This window comes from Echinops telfairi, unplaced genomic scaffold (genome assembly GCF_000313985.2).
Source record: "Echinops telfairi isolate 266 unplaced genomic scaffold, ASM31398v2 ScPeMD7_8;HRSCAF=38, whole genome shotgun sequence".
In the NCBI taxonomy this organism is placed as follows: domain Eukaryota; kingdom Metazoa; phylum Chordata; class Mammalia; order Afrosoricida; family Tenrecidae; genus Echinops; species Echinops telfairi.
In genome coordinates this window covers 1,296,370-1,322,363 of record NW_022103905.1, presented here as the reverse complement: position 1 = coordinate 1,322,363, position 25,994 = coordinate 1,296,370, and the positions used below count along the sequence as shown (strand labels likewise).

The following is a 25,994-nucleotide window of genomic DNA, read 5'->3' as shown; positions in this document are numbered from 1 at the left end:
TTCCTCTTCCTTAAAAAGAACTTTCAAAGTAATTGTTCTGGAAACAAATTTTAAAAAGGAAGCTAAAGTTGCTCTTGACTACCTTCCTTTTCCAATCCTGGAACTATTGTTAGTTTGGTCACTTTCCTTAGACGCCTCCCCCCCTTTTGGGGGTACTGAATGCAAAATGTGCAAATACATTGTCAGTGGCAAGTTGGTGTCCCCGCCGCCGCTTCAGTTGTCCCGAGCACCTCCGTTCCTTGCTTTATTGTGATGTACCAAAGCGATGTACCATAATTTATTTTGTAGTCTTCCTTCTTGTGATGACCAACTTGACGGTGTTTACGCTTTTGTTATTTTGCTGCTACTGTCCCCTTCTCCTAACAGCTGGAGCCTGCATTTTCTCGGGCGCGGGTGGGAGCGTCGACCGGCTGGATTCCTACAGATGGGTCTTTCTCGTTTTGTACGCTCCACCGAGCCATTGCCGACACGTCGGGCGACAAACCGCACCCAGGCTGACAGAGACGCAGGACAATTTCTCACGTTGGGCAGTGTGCTCTGTTTCCTAAGGGACGCTGATTTTATTCTTTGCTTCACAGAGTCAATAGTTCCTAGCACCGAAATGAGAGACTCACTCCGCACCGACCAAGCAGCCGACTGAGACGTTAAGCGGGCGGGAGGAGGCGGAGCGTCGGTGGGAGGAGAAACCAGTTCTCCAGGCCTTCCCTACAGGGCGTGACGCTCGCTTCCGGGAAGCAGACCGGAAGCCGCTCTTCAGTCCTGCGTCAGACCCGACTTCAGGGGCCGTCGTAAAAGTGTCGCTCCTCCGTCGGCCGGCCTGGCCACAGGTTTCCGCTAGGCTCCGGCCGGGGGTCGGCAACTGCGGGCACCAGTTTCCCTCAAGATGGCGGACGAGGAGGCTGGGGGCTTGGAGAGGATGGAAGTCAGCACCGAGTTGCCTCAGAGCCCTCAGCGACTGGCATCTGTAAGTCCTCGTTGGCCCGTTCCCTTTGTCCCCTCCCCAAATCCTCGCCACCGCGCTCTGGGGAGCTTGTGGGGGCGTCGCCCCTTACGGCGGGGTTCTGAGGGGAGAAGTCGTCTGGATTGATCTGGAAGGCACCTGCGGAATCCAAAGTTAGTCAGCGCTCACATTCCTGCAGACCAAACGGACGAAATAGAGTGACTTTGCCATTGACTAGTCGCGACTGGCTCCAGCTCGTGTCTGTTCCCGAGTAGGAAGAGCTGGCGATGCTGTTAGGCGGGGTTGAGCCATTTTCGGGCCAGATGCACTAACCTTTTCTGGTGCCTGGAGCCCGGGACGGCGCACCTGGTGGGTGAGGCCCGAGAGCGCCAGGGAGGGCTGCATCTGTCAACTGATGTCAAGAGGTGGGGTACGGGGTGTGTGTGTGTGTGTGTAGTATTTCGAGAATCCCAGGCATACCCGTTCGGCCGTTGCTGCTTTTTAAAGAGATTCGCAGACATTCAAGTTAGAACAGCAGCATCACTTAGGATCGGAGTCGTAAGCTTTTGCCCTAGCACTTTGAAAGACAAGGAAGGCTGAGATAGCAAATCCGAGTCAAGACGTTGTCTGGTTACTAGCAAAGAGCTGCCCTGGGAGGATAAGAGGGAGGGAGCAAAGGTGGGAAATGTTCTAGAAGCCTCACACATCTAGTGGGGAAGAGTCAAAGGAAATAGACAAATATTGATTCGTGCATGATGATATGAGTATTACCAGGTTCTTTTTATTGCTCCAGGTTAAAAAATATATATAGGCTATATACCTCTTTTTGGGGTGTTTTTTTTGGGGGGGGGACTTGTAATTTTAGTGAGGCATGTTTGAAGTATTTCAGCCCTGCACGTTTCAGCATTGTTTTATGAGAGAATGGCATGAACTACGGAAATGAGTCAACCCCAGTGGCTGGAGAAAATGGCTGGGAGATAGACACCAGCTAGGGAGACAGCTGTAATAAAGGTTTAGCCATAAACTAGAGCAGTGCCTTGCTTTCAGCCATTGCCTATCCCAGCAAGCAGTTGAATCTCACATCAGGTTTGGTAACGAAGAAGAGGAAACATTTTGTTTGAGATGATGATTAAAGAGAAGAAATATCTGGTCTTACGTGTAGTTTGTACTTTTAAAATCTCTGGTGCAGAACTGCACTTTGTCAGAAGGGTTATTGTAGTTTGATATTGCACAAGACAACTAATATTTAGTTAGCACTTTGATATAGTAATTCCTTCCAGGTAGTACAGTGAAACTTTGTCAAACTGGGCTCCACTGAGTTGGGACTGAAGGTAGTGGTACAGGAATTGGGCTCTAGCATTCATGTGGCAAACAGTTTCCTTCCAGAAATATTGTTAGAATTCTCTGGGTGAGGTTTTTGGTTTTGTAGATGCAAAGAGAAGTGTAACACAGCCCTAGGAAACTCACCGCCTGTTAACACAGATAAGACAAATACTCAAAGAATTTTTAATGTAAGATAGTGCCGTGTAAGTGGGTGAGGGCCCGCGACTTTTAACCATTTATTTATTTATTTGTTTTGGCATGCATCTTTCTATATAATGACTTTGCAGTGGCTAACTTGGTGGGCTGAAACTGGTAAGCAAGGCCAAAAACAGAATTCTGGAAAAATTGGGGGGATTTAAAGGTATTACTGACATAATTGGAAAACCTGACTGCTTTGCTCAGAAAGGGGAATTCTAGCATTGAGACCAGGAAGCCATCAGGTTTGTGTTGTGGTAGAATCAAGTTAGGTGCATTTCATTTTGTGATGGTAGAATCAGGTTAGTTCCATTTCATATCTTCTAAGGCTAATTGAGGATCTCAGAGATTACCCGATTTCCCTTTTCTTTATGAAGTTCATTCCCTCATTCTTTATGGAATGAGGTACTGGCTTCCCACTTTTCGTTGTCCTGGCTGTCAAGAAAAACAAGCTTAAAAAATTCTTTTCTATTTGAATTTGAGTTATTTTTACTTTAAATTACCATTGGGAAGCAAGGGAATATAAAAATAATAATAAGTATAGGTGAGAAATCTTACCAAGGCACAAGTGTGGTACTTGGTTATAGTTTCTGATTTCTTTACATTAAATTTCATTCTTAGACATAATGTAACTTTTCTGTCATACTGCTATAGCAAGAATGAAGGGCTCTTTTATTTTTTAACAGTACCTAATGTGCATTTAAGGTGAAACAGTACATCTAAATTATTGGGCATTTATACAAGCCGTTGCTTAAGAATCATAAGGAGAAGTGATTCTCTACGTCTGAGATTCAAGAATTTGCTTTTTTTACTTCATTCTTTTTTTTTAGTTATTTTATTGGGGGCTCATACAATTCTTTTTTTTTTTTTTCCTCTAGTTCTTTATTTTATTTTATTATTATTATTTTTTAACATTTTATTAGGGGCTTATACAACTGTTATCCCAATCCATACACACATCAATTGTGTAAAGCGCATTTGTACATCGTTTCTCAAAACATTTTCTCTCCATTTAAACCCCCGACATTAGGTCCCCATTTTTCCCCTCCCTCCCCGCTCCCCCCTCCCACATGAGAGGGGCTCATACAATTCTTATCACAATCCAGACATACATCCATTGTGTCAAGCACATATGTACATTTGTTCCCTCATCATTCTCAAAACATTTTACTCTAGTCCTTAATATCAGTTGCTCATTTTTCCCCTCCCTCCCCCTTTCCCCCTCCCTCATGAACCCTTCATAATTCATAAATTATTGTTTTGTCATAAATTACACTGTCCGCCATCTCCCTGTGCCCGCTTCTCTGCTGTCCATCCCCCAGGGAGGAGGCAATACGTAACTTCTTGTAATCAGTTCCCCCTTTCTACCCCACATTCCCTCCACCCTCCAGGCATCGCCCTTCTCGCCACTGGTCCTGTAGGAGTCATCTGTCCTGGATTCCCTGTTTTTCCAGTTGCTGTCTGTACCAATGTACATCCTCTGGTCTAGCCAGATTTGTAAGGTAGAATTGGGATCATGATAGTGGGGGGGAGGAAGCGTTTAAGAACTAGAGTAAAGTTATATGTTTCGTCATTGCTACCCTGCACTCTGATTGGCTCATCTCCTCCCCACAACCTTTCAGTAAGGGGGTGTCCAGTTGCCTACCGATGGGCTTTGAGTCTCCACTCTGCACTCACCCACCTTTACAATGATACGGTTTTTTGTTCTTTGGTGCTTGATACCTGATCCCTTCAACAGCTCGTGGTGACACAGGCTGGTGTGCTTCTTCCATGTGGGCTTTGTTGCTTCTGAGCTAGTTGGCCGCTTGTTTATCTTCAAGCCTTTAAGACCCCAGATACTATATCTTTTGATAGCTGGGCACCATCAGCTTTCTTCACCACATTTGCTTATGCACACGTTTGTCTTCAGTGATCGTATCAGGAAGGTGAGCACCCACTGTTAGGATTTTTAATTCTTTGATGTCTGATAATTGGTCCCTTCTACACTTCGTGGTCAGACAGGCTGGTGTGCTTCTTCCATGTGGGCTTTGATGCTTCTCAGCTGGATGGCCGCTTGTTTATCTTCAAGACTTTATTGACTTCATTCTTAAGTCTTGGATTGTGGGCCTCACTTTGAGCAGCAATTAGCCAGACATTAGGAATTCATCAGTGTAGAGGTGAAGTTGTGGAGGTGGGTGGATAAAGTCTTAAAGTAAGAGAGAGAGGTAATGAAGAGAAAGAAAAGAATGGGCAAATGAACAGAGATGATTGAATGGGTAGAAGATGGAGGTAGAAGAACCAGGGAAGAACCTGGAGGGGAAAAAAAGAGCAGCCAAGCAGGCAGGGGATGACAGTAGTGTAGTGTTGTAGAGTAATTTCTAGGTGAGGGTGGTTTATTGGGTCCAGCATGATGAGCAATGTTGAAGCTTTGTGAATCCAGAGGGTTGTGCAGTGGTCTGCCAGAGCATCTGCCCTTAGCTAGATTTTCTTCTTTTCTTCCATCTCTGAAGATACTTCCTGATATGGTATTGAGTTCTTTTCTGAACTTCATCTACACCCTCTGCTTTGGTGAGTTCATCCAGTTCTAAATACTGTGTTTACACATTTAGTTCCCATAGCTCTAGCTCACTTTACTTCTGCCTCCAGAATCACAAATCCAACTGCTATTTGGCATCTTCACTTGGGTGTCTGAGAGGATTTTAAACTAGGGGAGCAGTTATGAAGTTACTGCAAAACACAAACCATAGTTGATAACTTGCACTAGAGAAACATCTCCCGAAATGGAGATAAGTGGGTGCATTTGAGAGACTTTTGGATGCATGGTGGAAACCGAAGACCTTGTTGATGAATAGGCTTGAGAGAAAAGGGAGAAAATGGAGATGACGTCTGAATCCTTAGTTGTCTTAAGCATGGCAGTGGTGGTGTCTTACACTCAGAGGAAAGACCAGGTTTGGGGTGGGGAAAAGAGAAAGGTAGATCAAGAGTTTTATTATAGCTGTCTCAGTAATGAAACCGCCATCATCGCTCTTGCATATGAACAACTTTACCTCACTGCCACTTCTCTTGTCCAAACCAAAACAACTGCACCCACCGACCTTCTAATTGGTCTCTTTGCTTTTGCTTTCACTCTTACCCAGAATCCATTCCTCACCGAGTAGCCACAGTGATCTTTAAAAAACTAAGTCAGATCATGTGAGTCTCCGGCTCAGATCTTTCAGTGGCTTCCTCTTGTACTTAGAATAAAATCTAAACTCATTACAAGTCTTGCAAGACCCTGCCTGACCCAGTCCTTACATTTCCACCTAATGTTTTTGTTACTCCTCATTCACATTTAGCTACCCTGGCTGTTAGTTTCTAAAATAAGCCGATGGTTGCTTTTTCTTCAGAGCCCTTGCTTTGCTTGCTATTCCTTTTTCCAAAAGCATTTCTCCTCTGTTTTTCTTGATTCCTAGCCTATCTAAAAGAGAATTTGTGTTATCTTATTTTGTCAAAGCAATCTGTTTTATTTGCCTCAGAACACTTATCACAGATATTTGACATCTGTCTCCCTCAACAGACTGTGGACCTCCATGATGTCAAGGTCATGTTAATGTATTTGCTGATGTATTATGATATGTGCTTGCTATAGTAGACACGTACATTCTCTTAGATAAATGATTGAGGAGGGGCACCAATCATTTATTTTAACAAGATTGGTAGTGATTAAGGCAGGGAGGTTGTGGGTAGAGGAAAAGACAAAGGGAATGAGGGAGCATATTCAGGTAGTGGCTAATGTTGGAATCTAGTCCAAACAAGGAGATAAGTAAAGCTAAAATAGTAATTTGGGGAAAACTAGTGGGGTTTTTAGGGCTAAATGTCATGCTATTGACATAATTAAGAGACTTAAATATTTGAGTTAGAAAGGAAATTTTAAATTTAGAGTTAGAGAACATGAAGGCACATCAGATATTTGCAAAGGAATAACCAGGCTGTACCTCATGCATTCCATGGCACTCTTTCCATATTCTCACTGTAGCTTGTCTTAGGTTGTACTCTACATTGCCTGCTTAATACTGAGTTTCCTTCTAGACTAGTAGGAGCCTGCATGGGGCTACTAACCACAAGGTCCACGGTTCGCAACAACCAGCCACATTGCTAGAGAAAAACAAGGGTTTCTACTCCCATAAAGAGTTAGTCTTGGAAACCCACAGGGAGGGTATAGTTTTCCCTGTCTTGTCGGATTGCTGTGATCCGGAATCAACTCAATGGCAGTGAGTTTGTTTGAGTTTTCTAAACCAAATTTCCCATAGTGGGAGATACCACTTCCTGGGGGGCTCTGGAATGATCCAGGAAACTGTAAAAACAAATACCTACACTTTATACTGGATTATAGATAGTGCAAAAGGTTGTAATTGCTTGTAGTGCAAAACCTATAGTACAAAAGATTTTAATTGCTGGGAGGGTCCAGAGTAATTTTTTTTTCTTTCTGAAAAGGAGATGGTATGCTAAATAACTTTGGGAACCAGTGTTCAAGACCATAAACTCCTGGAGGGCATGAACAATTTCTTATTTACAGCTGTATCTCTTGTACCTTACATGTTGCTTCAGAATTTTTATTGAATGAGGAGACTGTGGTAGCTGATGAAGTACTTGCTTATGAAGATCAAGGAGAAAAGGTTGAAATTGTCAAGGATTTTGCCTTCCTTGGATCCACAATTCAGTGCTCTTGGAAGCAGCAGTCAAGAGATTAAAAGATGTATTGCATTAGGTAAATCTGCTGCACAGGACCTCTTTAGAGCCTTGAAGAACAAGGTTATTTCTTTGTGTATTAAAGTGAGCCTGACCCACGCCATAGTATTCTCCATTGCATCATATGCATGTGAAGTTGGACATTCAATAAGGAAGACCATAGAAGAATTGATGCATTTGAATTATGGTGCTGGAGAAGAATATTGAAAATACCATGGACTATTAAAAGGACAAACAGATCATTATTGGAAGAAGTAAGGTGAGAGTGCTCCTTAGAGGCAAGGATGGCAAACTATGTCTACATACTTTGGACATATTGTCAGGACAGACCAGTCTCAAGAGAAGGACATCATGTTTGGTGAAGTGAAGGGGTGCCAAAAAAAGGAAGTCCCTGACAAGATGGATTGACACAGTTGCTACATCAATGGGTTCGGGCATAGGAGCAATTATGAAGATGGTGCAGGACTATGCATTGTTTTCTTTCTGCTGTGAATAGAGTCACCATGGGTGGGAGCCAACTCAATGGCACTTAACAACAATAACATGGGTGGCTAAGTGGAGTGCTTTTAAATGTTCAGTTCTCTGACAAATACACAGGCATACCTCAGAGATAGTGTGGTTTTGGTTCTAGATCACCACTGTAAAGTGAATATTGTAAATAAATCAAATCATGATTTTTTTGGTTCCTAGTACATCTGGAAGTGATGTTTATAACATATTACAGTCTGTTAAGGTGTGTAATAGTATTATGAAAATGTTTGAAATATTGGGAGAATTATGAAGCGAGGAAGACTGATGCTCCAATAGACTTGCTCTCCCTTCAGTTTGTAAAATACAAATTTCAACTTATAAAAAAATGTAATAGTTACAAAGTGCAATAAAGGGAAGCACAATAAAAAGTTGGAGATAGTAAGCTTATAAATACCTGTGTAACTGCCTCCAAATCAGGATGTACAACATCTCCATTACCCCCTAAAGTTGTCTTGTGCCCAAATGGAGAGATGTTCCTTTTTAAAAAATCATATTTGTACAATAATTATTATGAAAATGAAAGGAAAAATTATTTACAACCTCGTGTAGATTTAAAACTATTTAAGTTTCATATTTAAAGATAATGTACATTTTTGAAAGTGGACTTTAAAATATTGAAATAGGAGTCAGAGCCATATACTGTTTACTATTTGCACTGGAGGTGATTTGAATCTGCTAGACTAGAACACAGTTTTCTTTAGTGAAGTTATACTTGGAGTGAGAACTAGGAGGAAAATCCAGGTTTCTTTGGTCTTATTTGTACCACTTTGTCACCAGATTGTGGTAGGGTTTTTTTGTTGTTGTTTTGTTTTTATCCTCTTAATTTCTACTATGGACAGTTTTATACTGCATGTTGTAGTGTTAGATGTGAAGGTAGCTTGTAAGAGACTGGGAAGTGAAAAGTACCTTAGTATAGATGAGCTGATGCTGGCAACTCATTTCTTATGTTTAAAAGCATATATTGCCCTGCAAATAAAGAGATTTTTAGTCCTTAGAACTACCTAGAGAGTACTAGGTACTAGCCTGGGTAGACATGTAAATCTGCGTCACCTTTGCAAGATTTCCAATAGATGCTTTATATAGCAATTTCCTTTCACCTTCTAACCCATTGCTACAGATGGCCAGAGACGAAATATTAAGACCTTTATAGTTGTAGGAAGGACTCCTGGTGGGGCAGTGGGTAAGCCCTTTGAAAAGGAAGCAGTTTGAATCCACCAGTTGCTCCAAAGGGAGAAAGATGTGGCAGCCTGCTTCCTTAAAGATTAAATCAGACCAAACCAATTCATAGTGACCCCTATAGGACAGAAGAGCTGATCCATCAAGTTTCTGAGGTTATAAATCTTTACAGAAACAGACAGCTTCATGTTTCTCCCACATGATGGAGAATTGACTCAGTAGCAACGGAGGTTGTTGTAGGTGACTTACTATGAGCTCCTGATGTTCTTCTAAGGTATTCTTAGTGAATGTCTCCTCCTGAAAAAACAATATTATTCCCTGAGTTTGGTTTTAAAGCATTTGGTACAGGGTGTTTTTTAAAAATATGTTAAAATACATCCTGTAATAAATTTAAGTGCTTATGGAAATAGGCTACACTAAATCAATATTGCTGGAAGACTTCAGAAAAGTTAATGTATACCCTTAAGTAGTTATTTGCTACCTGGGCTGTGTCTAGAATGGAGTGTATTGTTAATCACTTGAACATAATTCTTCTAATAGTTTACATAATGCTACTCTTCTGAACAAACTATTTCACTTATGTGGAAGAGTTAGTCTCTAACCACTTATTGTGTCTTTATGGGCTGCCTTTTAAAATGCCTTTGAACTTTTGGTATTTAGGGGTAAACTAGAAATAACTCATCACAGGAGGAAAAGCCATTAATGTATCCATTTTTAAAAATAAATAATCATTTTATTAGGGGCTCATACAACTCATCACAATCTGTACATACGTCATTTGTGTCCAGCACATTAGTAATATGTTGACTTCATCATTCTCACAACAACCGCCTTCCACTTGAGCCCTTGGTGTCAGCTCATTTTTACCCCTCCCTCCCCGCTCTCCCCTCCCCCATTTGTTTTGTTTTATATGTACACATTCTACCTTGTAATCTAAGAAAGGGTTTTAGTTGGTTAAGTACATATTTAATATAGCAAAAAAGATAATGGAAGAAAGGAAAGGGAACCAATTACAAGAATCTAAGTATAGCCTCCTCGGGGGATGGACAGCAGAGAAGAGGGCAGAGGGAGACATCGGACAGTGTAACTTATAGCAAAACTATAATAATTTATGAATTATGAAGGATTTATGAGGGAAGGGGGAGTGGGGAGGGAGGGGGAAAATGAGCAACTGATATTAAGGGCTCAAGTAGAAGGCAAATGTTTTGAGAATGATGAGGGCAACAAATGTACATATGTGCTTGACACAATGGATGTATGGACTGTGATAAGAATTGTATAAGCAAAAAAAAAAAAAAAAAGGTATGAGCCCCCAATAAAATAATTTAAAAAAAAGAAAAGAAAGGAAGGAAGATACTAGCTAACCTTGGAGTGCACTTAATTGGGAGATAAAGCAAAGCTAAAACAGGAATTTTGGGGAAATTAGTGAGATTTACTTCAGTGTTGTAGAAAGCAGATTTCATTCATCCAGAGACTCCCAAGGAGGGTTTAGAAATCTGGCATGGTCAGAGATGAAAAAGGAAGAGATGGCTTAAGAGGAACAAGAGGCTTTGAAAAACTAAATTCTGATATGATGTTTATACGTATCTCAACAGGAAAGAGAAGAGAGGGGCCTTCTTCACCACAGGGCCCTATGTTTGATCTTAGCTTATTTTGCCAAAAAGGAGTTCTGGTGGCACAGTGGTTACGAGTTGGGTTGCTAACCATAAGGTCCAAAGAAAGTCCCAAACCACTGGCTGCTCCGTTGCAGGGCGGTGGGGCTTTCTACTCTCGTAGAGTTACAGTTTTGGGGACACTATTGTACCCTGTTTGTAGGGTTCCTGTGAGTCAACGGTGACTTAATGGCAGTGAGTTTTTTTTCTTTTAATCAATGCCATGAAGACATAGAAATCTTACCATATTTACAGAAATCACAGGCTGCCAGGTATAACAATCCATTGTAGGATGAAAATGAAAAAATATCGCCTAAGGTTTAATACTGCATCAGAACTAATAAGGTAAAACAGTCATGATGAACTAATAAGGTGAAACTTATTTCTAGGTCCATTTGTATAGGACCAACTCTTTTATAATGTGATAGCAGTTAGCATGTTTTAGTTGTCTGGGGTTTGTTTTTTTTGTTTTTCCCCCCATAAATCATCTGTTTCATTCAGATAGCAGTCTGGTCACACGTAGTCCAAGAACATTCAGATAGTAAGCCAAATATAATTAGACGTTGAACATTGGTTTTTAAACATAGCCAATGATGCCATGCTTGCCTACGATCTCGCTGATCTAAAACTCCATCCCCGCCGCAGTGGCCCCAAACCAACGGCAGAGCTTCTGAAACTGTGAGCTGTTCGAAGTAACCAGTCGTTTTCCGGCTCAGGGGGCTCAGCCGGGAATGGTTGGAGGAACCAACTCTACTTTGGCATGGTGCCAAAATTTGGCCAATTGAGGTTTTCAGTAAGTTACAGTAATGGTTGGTTCCTGTCACCAGAGTCTTCTCCACTAGGCTACAGACAAATTGGGCCATCATTCTAGGATAGAAAGCCCATTGTGCCCCCAATGGCTGGCTGAATGTCACCAGTGATCCGCAGTCTTACTGAGTCAGGAGTGTGATGTCTGCCCAAAGGGGATGTGATCTTTTAAAACCATTTAGTGCCTAGGATGAGGAAGGTAATAAATAGTTCCACCCCTCTGTATGACCACACCATAGTTAGCATAATGTGTATGCTCCATAAAAGTATAATCACCATGGAGAAAGACCAGGACACTGTCATTTAGGGTGGCCAAATAAGAAAGTTTAGCCTTGGAACGACTAGATTTAATGAGAGGCGTAGTGGTTAACTTGATGTAAAAAAAAAAGCATTGATAAAAATTAAAGAGCAGAGTAAATTGTACTAGATAATTCCAGGTGGCATTGGATAACAGTTACAAGAAAGATAGATTTTTGCATTCATCGTTAGTCATGTAGTTTAAGAATGAGAATTGGTTAAGAAGTGTTCGGGCAGGTTTGATGGCTATCAGATAAGCGATAGCTAGGCTTTCCCGATGGGTGGCCTGGGTCTCATTCCTGGCCATTGCAGTTAGCCACCTGGCCATTGCAGTTAGCCACTATTTATTAGTAAAGAATTGAGTGTTGCTGTGATGCCGGACAGGTTTCAGTGGAGCTTCTGGACTAAAACAGACAGGAAAAAAAGGCTTGATGATCTACTTCTGAAAATCAGCCAGTGAAAACCCTATAGATTACAGCAGTTCCATCCCACTGTTCTTATAGTTGCTGTGAGTCAGGCTGACTTGATGGCAACTAATCACAACAAACAGTTGGATTAGGGTTTGGTTTTGTTTTTAAATCTTTATGCATCTGAGGGCAACGAATGTACAAATGTGCTTTACAAAATTGATGTATGTATGGCTTGTAATAAGAGTTGTATGAGCCCCCAATAAAATGATTAAAAATAATAAAATGATGCTGTGCATAATTCTAGAGACTTTAGATTTTGTTATCACTTCAAAATAATAATTTAAGAACAATTTTGAGTATTTATTAAGGTTCTGTATATAGACACTAATTGTTTAAGGAAGGATAAATTGTGGTTTGAACAAAAGGAATCTGTATTTAAAGTAAGTTCCTTTTTCAGACGATGTTTCCAAACAGGCATCTAAGTTCTAGGGTCAGAGTTGAGAACAACATTTAGTCTCCATGGAGATGAGGAAAATGTTTGGAATGTTTGGGAATTTAAATGTGAGAACTTTTTATGGAAGTCCATTAGGAAAGCCTTCCATTAACTCCAAATGCTGGGGTGGGGATTTGACTGCACACAGATATTGAAGTGAAAAATCCTTAGTTCAGCTTCAGGTGTGGAAAAATACTAAGCAAACCACCACCACCAAATCTAGACCTACTTCCTATTCCTAAATATGTCATCCAGTAAAATACATCCTGCGTACTTTTTCTTATCTGAGGGAAAAGAAAGAGAAACTTTTGTTGGAAAAACATTTTCATATTTGTGGCAATCACATTGGAGAAAACCTTTGTTCTATAAGAATATGGTAAAGGAACTTTCAGAAAGCTAATGCTCTCAACATTTGCAGTTTGCCTAGCAAGAAACAGCATAGATTCAGTAATGGTTGAGAACTTGAAATAAAAATAAAATTTTTTTTAATTGAGCTTTTGGTGAGAGTTGACACAATAAAGTAGGTTCCCATTCAGAGAATTTTTCTTGTGTTTGCTGGTCCCCTAGGGAATTCAGGGATTTGAAAGGCAAAGTTCCTTCCCTCAGGGAGCTTGCAATCTGGTTGCAGATAGTCACATGTAACATGTATCAGAAGGAACCCTGGTAGCATGGAAGGTTAAGTGTTTGGCTGCTTATAAAGGTTGGTTGTTTGAACACACCAAAGGTTTTCTCCAAAAGATGAAGCAGTCTGTAAAGATTTACAGGCTTGGAAACTCCATGTAGCAAGTTTGCTTTGTCTATGAGGTGGAATGAATTGGAATTGACTCTTTGACAGTGAGTTTGACTTTTGTTTTGGATGATATCAGTGGTATAAGTACAGTACTTATACTGTAGGTGCTGTTTTAGAGTTTAACAGAGGAGAGATTTTATTGGACTGAAAGTTTTTCACACTCAGATGTGTAAGAAGGGAAATAAAAATGTAAAACATTTAGTAGTATTTTGGAATATTTGAAAATTGTACCTAAGAGGCTCCATTTGAAGGAAAAGATGATAAGCAGTACAAATGGGTTTTATTTCGTTTGCTTGTTTCTATTTTTCTTATTGTGAAATTGAGCAAATCTTCACAAAGATGATAGATTTTTTAAAAAACTGTGCGTTTCCATTTAGTTTAGTAGAATGAGCACTGAATCGTAGGAATCAGTAGTTAAAGTATCTTTTCCTGACTCAGATAGCAACCCTGTAAGACTGGGTAGAACTGACCCTGTGGCTTTCCAAAGTTGTTAATCTTTACAGGAGCTGAAAGTATCTTTTTTTCATAGTGACTGGCGGTTTTATTTTTTATTTTTTTTGACTGATGGTTTTAAACTGCCAATATGGAGAAAAACAAGTTGTTAGTTTATCCAAAACCAAACCCACTGCCAGCGAGTGGTTTCTGGCTCATAGCAACCCTCCAGGCCAGACTAGAACTGCTCCCTAGGAGACTGTAAATATTGACTGAGCTGTCAGCTTCATCTTTCACCCGAGGACCTGCTGGTGGGTTTGAACTGCTTCCTTTGCAGTTAGCAGCAGCCCAACATGTAACCGTGAGATTAGATTAGGATATTGGAATGTATATTTTAAAAATATTTGTGAAGGCTTTGGTAAAATGTTAAGTTTCACAATTCCCCCAATACAGAATCTCTATAAAGGTATTATTCATATTAGATAAGTAAACATACAAAAAATATGCTAAAGTGCCATCACCCAGTTAACATCTTAGTTTATATTCTTCCCAATTTTTCTTATGTAAATATATGTGTGTATAATATTTAAACAAATGGGATTGTATAATACTGCTTTGTAAGCTATACAATTGTGTATTAATGCCTTTCCATATTAGTAAATGTACATCTTCAGTATAATTTCTTTCTTTTCCTGAAGCTTTCTTATTTTGAGCTAATTTTAGATAGAGAAAAGTTGCAAAAATAGCACGGTGTTCTTTCTCTTTTGCCTCACACCCTGCTTCCCCTGATGTTAACACCTTACATAACCATAGTGCAATTATCAAGGACAGGAAATTATTATGGATTAGATATTAGTAGCTAAACTATAGGACTTAATCAGTTTTCACAATTTTTCCCACTAATATTCTTTTTCTGGTCTAGAGTCCTATATGGGGTTCTAAACTTCTTTAGTTTTTATTTATCTGTAGTCCCTTCCAATCCAAGTGTTTCCATCTTTCCTTGTTTATTATGACTTTGAAGAGCACCAATCAGTTATTTTGAAGAATGTCTCAGCTTGAGTTTGATGTTTTTAAATGACTGAAATAAGACTATACATTTTTTAAAAGAAAACCACCAAATGTTGTATCTTTCTTAGTAGATCATATCAAAGAATTCATGAATTATCAGTGTTTCTCATTACTAGTAGTATTATCTTAATTATTTGGTTAAGTTAGTATCTATAGGGTTTGTATACTTTAAGGTTACTGTCTTTCCTTTTGTAGTTTGTTAATATCTTCAGAAAGAAACTGGCACTTCAGCATCATTTAAAATGGATATCTTATAGTTTATTAATTAGTCTTATTAATTGAAAACTATTGATACATCAAAGTAAAAAATTCTAAGTTTGTTGAAAATGAAATGTGAACATTCATAGACCTTAATCCTAGGCCCTTCCCTCTAGGGAACCACTCGGAACAGTTTTCCTTTCTAGATCCCTAGACTGTGTCAAGAAAAGTGGTGTATTCATGTGTGTGTGTGTGCGCGCACATGAGGGATTAAGAAAGTTTGTGGAAAAGTAGAATGAACAAATAATGGGATTTTTCCACAAATGCTTTGAAGCCGCCTCATACATGCACAATATATTGAATTAGGAAACTCCAAAGTATAGAGTTAAAAAAAAATTTTATACATAGTTTTGTTTTTGTATTTACAAAATATTATTTATAATTTGCCTTTCCACTCAGTGGTATTTTTTGGCATTCTGACTGCATAGGATGGTATGGTTGTACCATAATTTGTATACCTTATTGATAAGACATTGATATAGACTGTTTTCCCAGTTAAAAATGATGTTATAATGAAAATCCTGGTGTGTGCATGTGTGTGTGTGTGTGCGCATACCTTTACACATTAGGCAAATATGATGGTGTGATAGATTCCACCCTTTCTGAAACTTGTCTCCTATGGGTGGATATTTAATTTTATGTTTTTGTTGTTTTGAGTAACTTTACATGATGTGTAAGGACTTGGGAAGGCTGTAAATTAATTTTTATAGATAAAGTTAAAAAACAAAAAACTGTATGCAATGAAAACTAAGTCCTTCCCAGGCCTCTTCATACTGTTAACAATTGATTTTCAATCCTTTCAGAGTTTTTATGCCGATTTAGGAGCATAGAGGATCTATGCTGCTGCTGCTGCTTTGTATGTAAATGATAGTTCACTAGACTTTTCTGTATCTTTTTATTTTATTAGTGTAATTTAAAGAATGTTGCATTCCAGTACATTGTAGATCTGTCCTATCTCCTTTCTTTAGGGACTGCCTTGAATTTATGTACTTTTTATTTGTGGTGCAGTGATTTACTTGATGTGGCTACCCTAGTCATAGATAGTCTTTGTAACCCCTACCAAATGACTTTCCTGATAGGACTGAATAAGTGAAGGTGGGGAAATGGGGATAGGGTTGTGTGATTAAATTGTGAGTGATTATTGACAGTTTTCATTATGATTGTAAAAACCTGGAGTTCCTATGTTGGAATCGGTCACTTTTGCCATCCTGCTGTGTATGAAATAAGCCATAAGTAGAAAGTAGAATGTGGGGCTAGAGGGTGTGGAAGGGGGCGGGAACAGAAGAAATCTCATTACCATACAGAGTGAAGAGCCAGGAGTGAAATCCAACCTTTCAACCCGAGATCCCTGCATACTGAACTTCCTTGATCCAGGGATAGAAAATTTTGATACCAGAGGAGCCATAGAGGAGTAGTGAAGGAGTGGCAGCAGCAGAACCAAGAGTCAGAGCACAAGCTAGAGTGGCATCCTTCCCAGCCCACCACTGAGTACAGCTGAATGCCTTTGGACAGGAGGCCCACTTGCAGAGGGGTGTGCCTCCAGGCACTTAGGAGAGTTAGGTTTGCTGACCCTCAGAGTTAGAGCTACTTCCTTTTGGGCTGAGACTTACGGCAGAGTACCATCTTTGAGTGTCTATCAACAGGACTGAAAGAGCTTTTATAACACTGAGCGGTACAGAGGCCAAGGGGCTATGGTGGTTGAGAGGCTGAGGACCAGAGAAGCCTGCCTGTGGGCATGGCTGGGAAAGACTATCCTGACTGAAGAAGTATGTCTTGAGCACTTCTGGTCCTGAATTGTAGCCTGTTAATTTCCCTAATAAAGTCCATAGTCATGAGTATGATCTGTGAGTTCTATGTGGCCACTACAGTGAGTTACCAGACCCAGCTGAGAGGAAGAGAGTGCTATGAGAGGGATGGTTGGTATCAATTGATTAAGAAGGTTGGTGGGTAGAGGTGTCTCTGACTTCAGCCTCATAGGAATTGGCCTTGAACTGTTGAGTTTGATTTCCCTTCGCTCTTGTGAATTCAGAGGTGTTCAGATGCTGCCCCCTCCATGCCATTTTTACATTTGTAAATGATGCTGCAAATTAAAAAAAAATACACACACACACGCACACACACACACACACACATATATATATTGTAGTTAGTTCAAGGACTGTTGGCCTTTAGGAGTGTTTTCCAGACTAGTCTCTTGGGCAAATAAAATATTTTATGTAGTCCCTTGTACACAAATTTGCACTATCTGAAGAATCATTTCCAGAAGTGGAAATTTTTGCATCAAAGGATATATAAATGGAAAATTCTAGAACCAAACAAAAAACAAACCCATTGCTGTTGAGTTTATACTAACTTCTAGCAACCCTCTAAGACAGTAGAACTGCCTCATAACGTTTCCAAGGTTGTAAATAATCTTCATGGAAACAGACTCTCACATCTTTTTCCCACAGAGTGGATGATGGGTTTAAACATCCTTCCACCCCCTGTGCTACTCCAAAACCAAACCAAGCTCAATGCCACTGAGTCATTTCTGACTTAGACTCGAGTGGAACTTCCCCTATGGTTTCCAAGACTGTAAATCATGACAGGAGCAGAAAGCTTCCTCTTTCTCTTGAAGAGCAACTGGTGAGTTTAAATTGTCAGCCTTTTGGTTAATAATCTACTGTGCCACCAAGGCTCTCCTCCTGTGCTATTAGGGCTCCTAAAATTATCATAGTTGTCTTCAAATTTCCCTTCAGAGGTGAAGGACTAATTATAGGGATTACTATACTACTACCTAGCTTTAACATAGTATATTTTCTATACAGTTTTTTTTAAATCAATTTATTGGGGCTCATACAATTCATCACAATACATAGATCAATTGTGTAAAGCACACCTATACATTGTTGCCCTCATTATTCCCAAAATTCACTTTCCTCTTGGGTTCTCTATACAGTTTTATTGAGTAGAACTTGCTTGTTAATTTTATAATTATATTAGTAGCTTCTGGAATCATTAGGAAATTTTGTAAGTTTATCATAGCTAAATTAAAATTTTCTTCTCTTTAACTTGAAATTTTGTTGTTGTTTTTAAACATTTTATTGGGGGCTCATACAACTCTTATCACAATCCATACATACATCAATTGTATAAAGCACGTCTGTACATTCACTACCCTCACCATTATCAAAACATTTGCTCTCCAGGTAAGCCCCTGGCATCAGCTCCTCATTTTTCCCCTCCCTCACCACTCTCCCCTCCCTCATGAAACCTTGATAATTTATAAATTATTATTTTGTCATATCTTGCACTGTCCGACATCTCCCTTCACCTACTTTTCTGTTGTCTGTCCGCCAGGGAGGAGGTTATATGTAGATCCTTGTAATCGGTTCCCCCTTTCTACCTCACCCTCCTTCCACCTTCCCGGTATCTCCACTCTCACCACTGGTCCAGAAGGGATCATCTGCCCTGGATTCCCTGTGTTTCCAGTTCCTATCTGTACCAGTGTACATTCTCTGGTCTAGCCAGATTTTTCAGGTAGAATTGGGATTATGATAGTGGGGGGTGGATGTGGGAAGGTAGCATTTAGAAACTAGAGGAAAGTTGTATGTTTCATGGCTGCTACACTGCACCCTGACTGACTCGTCTCCTCCCTGCAACCCTTCTGTAAGGGGATGTCCAGTTGCCTACAGATGGGCGTTGGGTCCCCCCTCCACACTCTCTCCTCATTCACAATAATATGATTTTTTGATTTTTGAAGCCCGATACCTCATCCCTTCGACCCCTTGTGATCACACAGGCTGGTGTGCTTCTTCCATGTGGGTATTGTTGCTTCCGAGCTAGATGGCTCCTTGTTTACTTGCAAGCCTTTAAGACCCTAGATGCTATATCTTTTGATAGCCGGGGCACCATCAGCTTTTTTCACCACATTTGCTTTTGTACCCATTTGTCTTCAGCGATCATATCTGGGAAGTGAACAGGCAATGATATGATTTTTTTGTTCTTTGATGCCTGGTACCTGATCCCTTCGGTACCTCTTAATCACACAGGCTGGTGTGCTTCTTCCATGTGGGCTTTGTTGCTTCTGAGCTAGATGGCCGCTTGTTTACCTTCAAGCCTTTAAGACCCCAGATGCTATATCTTTTGATAGCCGGGCACAATCAGCTTTCTTCACCTCATTTGCGTATTCACCCATTTATTTATCCTTGCTAACTTACTCCAAGATATTCACTCTATGATTTTATGAACATTGTCTAGCCTTTGTTCTTATAGATCAAAGAGTTTCATTTTTCTATCCCTATTACTTTTTTGAGTCCATGGGTGGTACAAAGGGTTAACCCTCTTGGTTATGAACTAAAAGACTGGAAGTTCAGATCTGAGGTATCTGAGTAAAAGCTATTAAAAACCCTAGAGAACATAGTTCTTCTCCGATACTCTTGAGTTGCCATCCATCGGAATCAACTGGACAGTAGTTGGGTTTACTTTTGCAGGGGCTCCTTCAGTCATTTGATAATTGTTTGCCCCAAGCAGTAGGTGCCTGAGGCTGTACAGCTTGGATCCAGAATGTTCCTGTGCGTCAAAGACTAGGCTGTCAGCTATATGTACAGTTTGTGAGTATATGTGCTGTGGTTATATTTGTTTGCTATTTGTTGCTTATTTCTGTGTAAATTCACAGAAGGTAAAGCATATTTTAAGTGCAAGAAACAGAAGTATGGTCATTCTAACATGTTAGTTTCAAAATTCCTCTTCACGATTAGGTTACATGAAAAATTTGAAAAATAAGTAATGGATAACAGAAGTGATTCATGTAAAACCTACTGCTGTAAAGTTCATGTATAAAGTTCACAACAACCCTGTTGGGCAGAATAGAACTGTTCCATAGTTTCGGAAGGCATGGGTCTCTATAGAAGCAGAGTGTCTCACCTTTCTCTCTTTTTTCCCCTCTTTTATTTTTCATCTTTCTCTTATGGGTGCAAACTACCAGTCTTTCATCTAGCTGCTCCAGTGCTTAACCCATAGTATCAGTAGGACTCCTATAAGTTACTTGTGTAATTTTGAGAAACAAGATGTTTTCATTTTAGTGCTACTATTCCAATGTAGTTACTGTGTGTTTTTTGTAATAAGTGTAAAATTGATGTGGCAGCAGCACCAGACCCTCCACTTAATTTCCAGAGGGTCAGAGAGAATCACCATTAGCATCAACCCGGATTCTTAGGATGAAGAGGTCAGACATCCCTCTACCTTTGTACTAATTCTGACACCAGCGCTATCCCCCCATTGCGTTCTCTACTTCTCTGCTGGGTCTGGAAACTCACTGGACGCACAGGACTTAACAGGCAATACACAGAATTCGGGAATTTACCAGGGAAGTAAAACAGGATCAAAACCAACTCTGGTTGCGTTTGTTCAGTTAAGTCTTCTTAGCCATGCCCTTAGGCAGTTCTTTCTCTGGCTCTCAGCTCATTGGCCCCTCTGCTAGGGCAATTCCACTGGTAAGTGGGCAGAGGCACCCTCCTCTGCCAGTAAGCCTCAGCCCAGACACTCTCAGCTCTGTCAAGGGTCCTGCAGTACCTCACTCTGCTGGCAAACCTCCGTCCGGAAGACACTCAGCTGTCTTGCTCTGTGAGTCAAGAAGCCCACTTCACTATCTCCTGGCAGCCTCATGGTTTGGTACCTTTGCTGCCACCTTTTCTCTGCTGATGCTTCTTGCTGTCTTGAGTATCACAGCCTTTTCTCTATCTCTGGGGCCCAAAGGACAAGCTCTACTACTTGCTCTTTCTATAGTGAAGTGCTTCACTTTTTATCTCTGGGATGGCTGATTTCACGCCTACCAGGATGGAAAACTGACCAATCCCTTTGTTAGGTTTTCATGCACTTTATTTGCAGGCCCCATCTGCACAAGTTTGTCATGTACCTTGTTTGTATTACTAGAAAGCTGTCTACTCCCTTTGGTGGCCCACAAGTACCTCATTTTACTAGGTCGGAGTTACAGGGATCAGGCTAGAAGAGACATACTAAGTACTTCACTGTACCACAGTAAGTCTTGAAATCAGTTTGTGTAAGTTTCTTGTGTAAGGAGCCGTAGGGGCACACAGTGATTATGCATTTGACTGCTAACACAAGGTCAACATTTGAAGCTGCCAGCTGAGGGAGAAAGATGAGGGTGTCTGCTTCCCTAAAGATTTACAGCAAAGGAAACCCACATGGACAGTTTGGTTCTGTCTTATAGGGTCTCTGTGAGGCAAAATCTACTCAATGGCAGTGAAAATGAGAGAAATTCCTAGAGAAAAGCTTGCAAGGATCATGTTGAATATACAGCTCAAACAGTGTGGACTTAACATTTAATCTTAAAACAAATAAATATGTTATTTGTTTATGTGTTTATTTAGATCTTTTAGAAATTATGTTAAAGTGATATTTTTTAGTTTTCAGCATAGAGGTTTTACTTACTTTTGATAGAAATGATTACCAAATAATTTTATATGCTACTGTAAATGACATTAATAATTTTTCACTTTCCAATTGTTCCTAGTATATAGAAGAGATACAATTTATGTTTTATATATTGACTTTCTATCTGGTGAACTTGATTTCTGGTGGCACAGTGGCTTAGGTGTTAGGCTGCTACTGCAAGGGCTGGCACTTCAAACCTGCCAGTTGGCCCATGGGAGAAAGAAGAGGCTGTCTGCTGCAGGAATGATTTTCAGTTTTGGAAACCCTGTATAGGGTCCCTGTGAGTCAGAATCAACTTGATGGTAGTATATTTTGGGTGTCTGGTGAACTTGCTAAATTAAATTAACCTTTTAATCCTTGTACTGTTTTTGTTTATTGATTCTTTAGGATTATCTAGATAATCACCTGCAAATAGGGAGTTTTATTTCTTCCTTCCAATCCTTTTTCTTTTCTTTTTCAATAGTTCACTAGCTAGTGCCTCCCATAAGGAATTGACACAATGTGTAAGTGGTCAGCTGCTAAACAATAGGTTTGGGCCTTTCAGCGACTCACAGGAAAACAGATTTGATGATTTGCTCCCATAAAGATTATAGCCTAGGAACTCATGTGGTACCTTTCTCTGCTCATATGGGTTGCTCTGGCTATGAGCAGAAGTGACTCCATGGCCGGAATCTAGTACATTATTGAATAAGGGAGGAGGGAACAGATACCTTTCTTGGGGAACATTCAGTGCATTTGTCTTTATTACAGCTTTGTTGGCATTTCTTCCACATAACATACAATCCAATAGTTAAATCATTTCAAGAAGAGTTGTACAGTCATTATCACAATCAACACTAGTACATTTTTTTCTTTGTTATACTCATTATTAGTGCAATTATTATTATTTTTAAACTGTTACAAAAGTATATACAACATTCTCCAATTCAACACCTTCTATATGTTTTTCAGTGCCATTGGTTATGCTGTTAGGCAACCACTATTGATGTACTTTTCCAAATTATTCCAGTACTATTGACGTAACATTCAGTGCATTAATACAAATATTTTGTCCTAGTCTATAACTATCCTTTAAATTGTTTAATGTCATTTTTAGTCATTTAAAAATTTGCATAGATTGAAAGTTACTTTTTGTTGTACAAGTAATTCTATGAATTTTGACAACTGCCAATAAGTAATATGTAATTACTGCTGTAATACAGATACTTTTCCCTGGCCTTCAAAGATTCTGTCATGGCACATGTTTATAGATAATCCCTGCCCTCTTCAGTCAACCTTTGGTAACTAACCATTACTCTGCTTTCCCTCTATAGGGTAATTTTGCCTTTTCCAAAAGGTTATGTAACTGGAAACGTAATCTGTGATGTTTTGTGGAATGATACTTTTTTCCTTTTATTGAGTAGTATTCTGATATAAGGAGCCTTAGTGGCACAAATGGTAGCGCTCAGCTAATGTATAGAGTGTCCAGGTCTTTCCAAAATAGCAGTATTGTTTTGAATTCCTATCAGCAGTGCTTGAGAGTACTAGTTTCTCCTTGTCCTCTGGCTGACACTTGGTATTATGAGTGCTTTATTTTAGCCGCTCTAATATATTGTGTAGGTGTATCTCACTGTCATCTTAATTTGTACTTCCCTTATGACTAATCATGTTGAACGTGTTTTTATGTTCTTATTTGCCATCTGTAACTGTGCCTTCTGAAGAACAGATTTTAATTTTGATGAAGTTCGATTTATCTACTTTTTTTCCTTAATGCTTTTTATATTCTAAAACCACTTTTGCTCATGTTAATTTTGATCTTTCATAAAACCCCTATGGCTCTCTAAAATAAGAACGTGGGAAGTATTTTGTCCATACAGCCTTGCACTATAATATAGTAGAATCCATTTCACATAGTAGGTGTTGGCCATTCCAGAGGAGGGGTAATTCTCATCCACTCTAACTGCTCTTCTTTTTTTCTATATATCTAGTGTAGGTGTGCAACCACCTATTTCCAAGGGTAACTTTAAAAATTAATCTAACACTTTTATTATTGGTGAAGGATAAAATTAGACTATATTATAAAAAACTTTCTCCATAATTATGCCATTGCTTAGGGGAAAAAAAGTCAGACTTTTAAGAAGAAATTTGTAATAAAATCTAATTTCCATCTTCTTTTCTTGTAGTGGTGGGACCAGCAAGTTGATTTTTATACTACTTTCTTGCATCATTTGGCACAATTAGTGCCAGAGATTTATTTTGCTGAAATGGACCCAGATTTGGAAAAGCAGGAGGAGAGAGTACATTTGTCAATATTCACTCCATTGGAATGGTACTTATTTGGAGACGATCCAGATAATTGCTTAGAAAAATTGAAGCATAGTGGAGCATTTCAACTCTGTGGAAAGGTTTTCAAAAGTGGAGAGACAACATATTCTTGTAGGTAAGAATTAGAAACTTAAAGGATTGACTGTAATAAATGATCACAGTATTTTGTATCTAATTTATGATGTACCTTTCTTGGCTGACTGCTATCTATAATCTGTTTAGTCTTACTTTTTAAAGGCACTTACTTAGAAAACGGTTTTTGCCAGAACAATTTGTTTTTAATATATGACTACAACTTGAATAGTTCTATTTTTCTTATTGTTCTCCAAGAATATCTGTGATATATTTTCCCCTTTTTATAACATAGAAACCCTTTGGACTAGGTGTATTTCAGAATTCTGAACCTTTCAGATTTTAGAAAGAAGATAAGTTACTTATAGTAGTGTTTATTATGTAACTTCCTTGGCAGAGTTAGGGCAAGGCTCTGTAATCAAACATAGCACTTTCATATGAAATCTATGAATATTCACAGCAAGTACTATAAAGTCAATGGTCTCATGTTAGTTCAGATCATATTTTGTCCCTGCATGAGATGGGTACCAAATCTTAAAAAAACAAAAAAAAAACCTTTCTATTTCCAAGGATTATTGGATTTCAGAATTGCACCCAAGGAATGAATGGACTATAGGAGCAGTTAAAATTTAGTTGAACAGAGGAGGTCAGTGGTAAGGCCAGTGGAAGCAGTTTTAGGCACCACCACCCCATCCCCTTTGTGAGAGCACAGTGGTTATTCATTGGTCTGCTTGCTAACTGTAAGGTCTGCAGTCAAAATCACAGGCCCTTTGAGGGAGAAAGATAAGATTTTCTGCCCACCGCTGTAAAGAACCTTAGTCTTGAAAACCCGCAGGGACAGTTCTGCTCTGTCCTTGTCAGAGTCACTGTGGCTTGGAATTGCCTCAATGGCAGTGAGTGTGAGGCACTGATCTAGGTGGAGCACATCAATGTATAAAATAAATAGAAATATTTTAACTTACAGTGCTTACATTTTAGTCAATTCTATCTATCAGAATTTGATTTACCAGTGAACAATCAGTTTGTAAAATATATTTATTAATACAATAGAATGAGATGGCAGATTTTTAAGAATATAATTTTACACCAAACTAATTTTGAATTGTAATTTAACAGTTTAAAACTAGATGAAGCCACACAGTTATAAGGATGATGAAATAAAACTAAACAAAGGTTTACATTCAAATATGTAAGTCAAAGGCTAAAATTATACTGTGTTGTCTTTATTGAGAACATTTCTATAACTCATTTATTTTTAAAGATCATTTTATTATGGGCTTTGCAGCTCTTAGAACAATCCATAGATCAATTGTATCAAGCATATTTGTACATATGTTGCCATCATTATTTTCTAAACATTTACATTCTATTTGGGCCCTTGGTATCAGCTCCTCTTTTTACCCTCCCTTCCTCCTCCCCTCCTTGTGACCCTTTGATAATTTATAAATTATCATTTTCATATCTTACACCAATCACTGTCTCCCTGCCCTGTGGTTTCTTGCCCCCTCCTCTCGCCACCTTCCCCCTACCCTCCTGCTATTGCTACTCCCATTTCTGTACCTGAGGATTTTATCTGACTTGGGATCATGTGTCCTGAGCTATTATCTGTACCTGTGTACATGCTCTGGCCTAGCCTGCAGTGAAAGGCAGGATTGGGGTCATGATAGTGGGGTGGGGTGGGGTGGGGAAGCCTCAAGGAACCAGAGGAATATTGTGTTTCATCAGTGTTATACTTCACCCTGGTTGACTCATCTCTTCCTTGCGACCCTTCTGTGAGGGGATGTCACATTGTGTACAAATGGGTTTGTTTAGGTTTTTTTTTTTATCATTTTATCGGGGGCTCATACAACTCTTATCACACTCCATATATCCATCCATTGTGTCAAGCACATTTGTACATTTGTTGCCTTCATCATTCTCAAAACATTTGCTTTCTACTTGAGCCCTTGGTATCAGCTCCTTATTTTTTCCCCTCCCTCATGAACCCTTGATAATTTATAAATTATTATAATTTTGTCATGTCTTACACTGTCCGATGTCTCCCTTCACCCACTTTTCTGTTGTCCATCCCCCAGGGAAGAGGTTATATGTAGATCCTTGTAAT

General features: G+C 39.5%; 1 protein-coding gene and 1 pseudogene across 1 annotated transcript in view; one reads left to right on the top strand and one right to left on the bottom strand.

Annotated features, from left to right (window-relative positions):
• The window catches only part of LOC101646808, a 6,358-nt pseudogene extending 5,897 nt beyond the window's left edge, over positions 1 to 461 (bottom strand).
• A 339-nt stretch (positions 462 to 800) lies between these two features.
• The window catches only part of UBR1 (ubiquitin protein ligase E3 component n-recognin 1), a 154,738-nt gene continuing 129,544 nt past the window's right edge, over positions 801 to 25,994 (top strand). The window contains exons 1-2 of the mRNA XM_004709383.2: positions 801 to 964; positions 23,677 to 23,933. Of these exons, the coding sequence (XP_004709440.1) occupies positions 884 to 964; positions 23,677 to 23,933 (338 nt within the window). The 5' untranslated portion in view covers positions 801 to 883. The remainder of the gene's footprint in view (positions 965 to 23,676; positions 23,934 to 25,994) is intronic.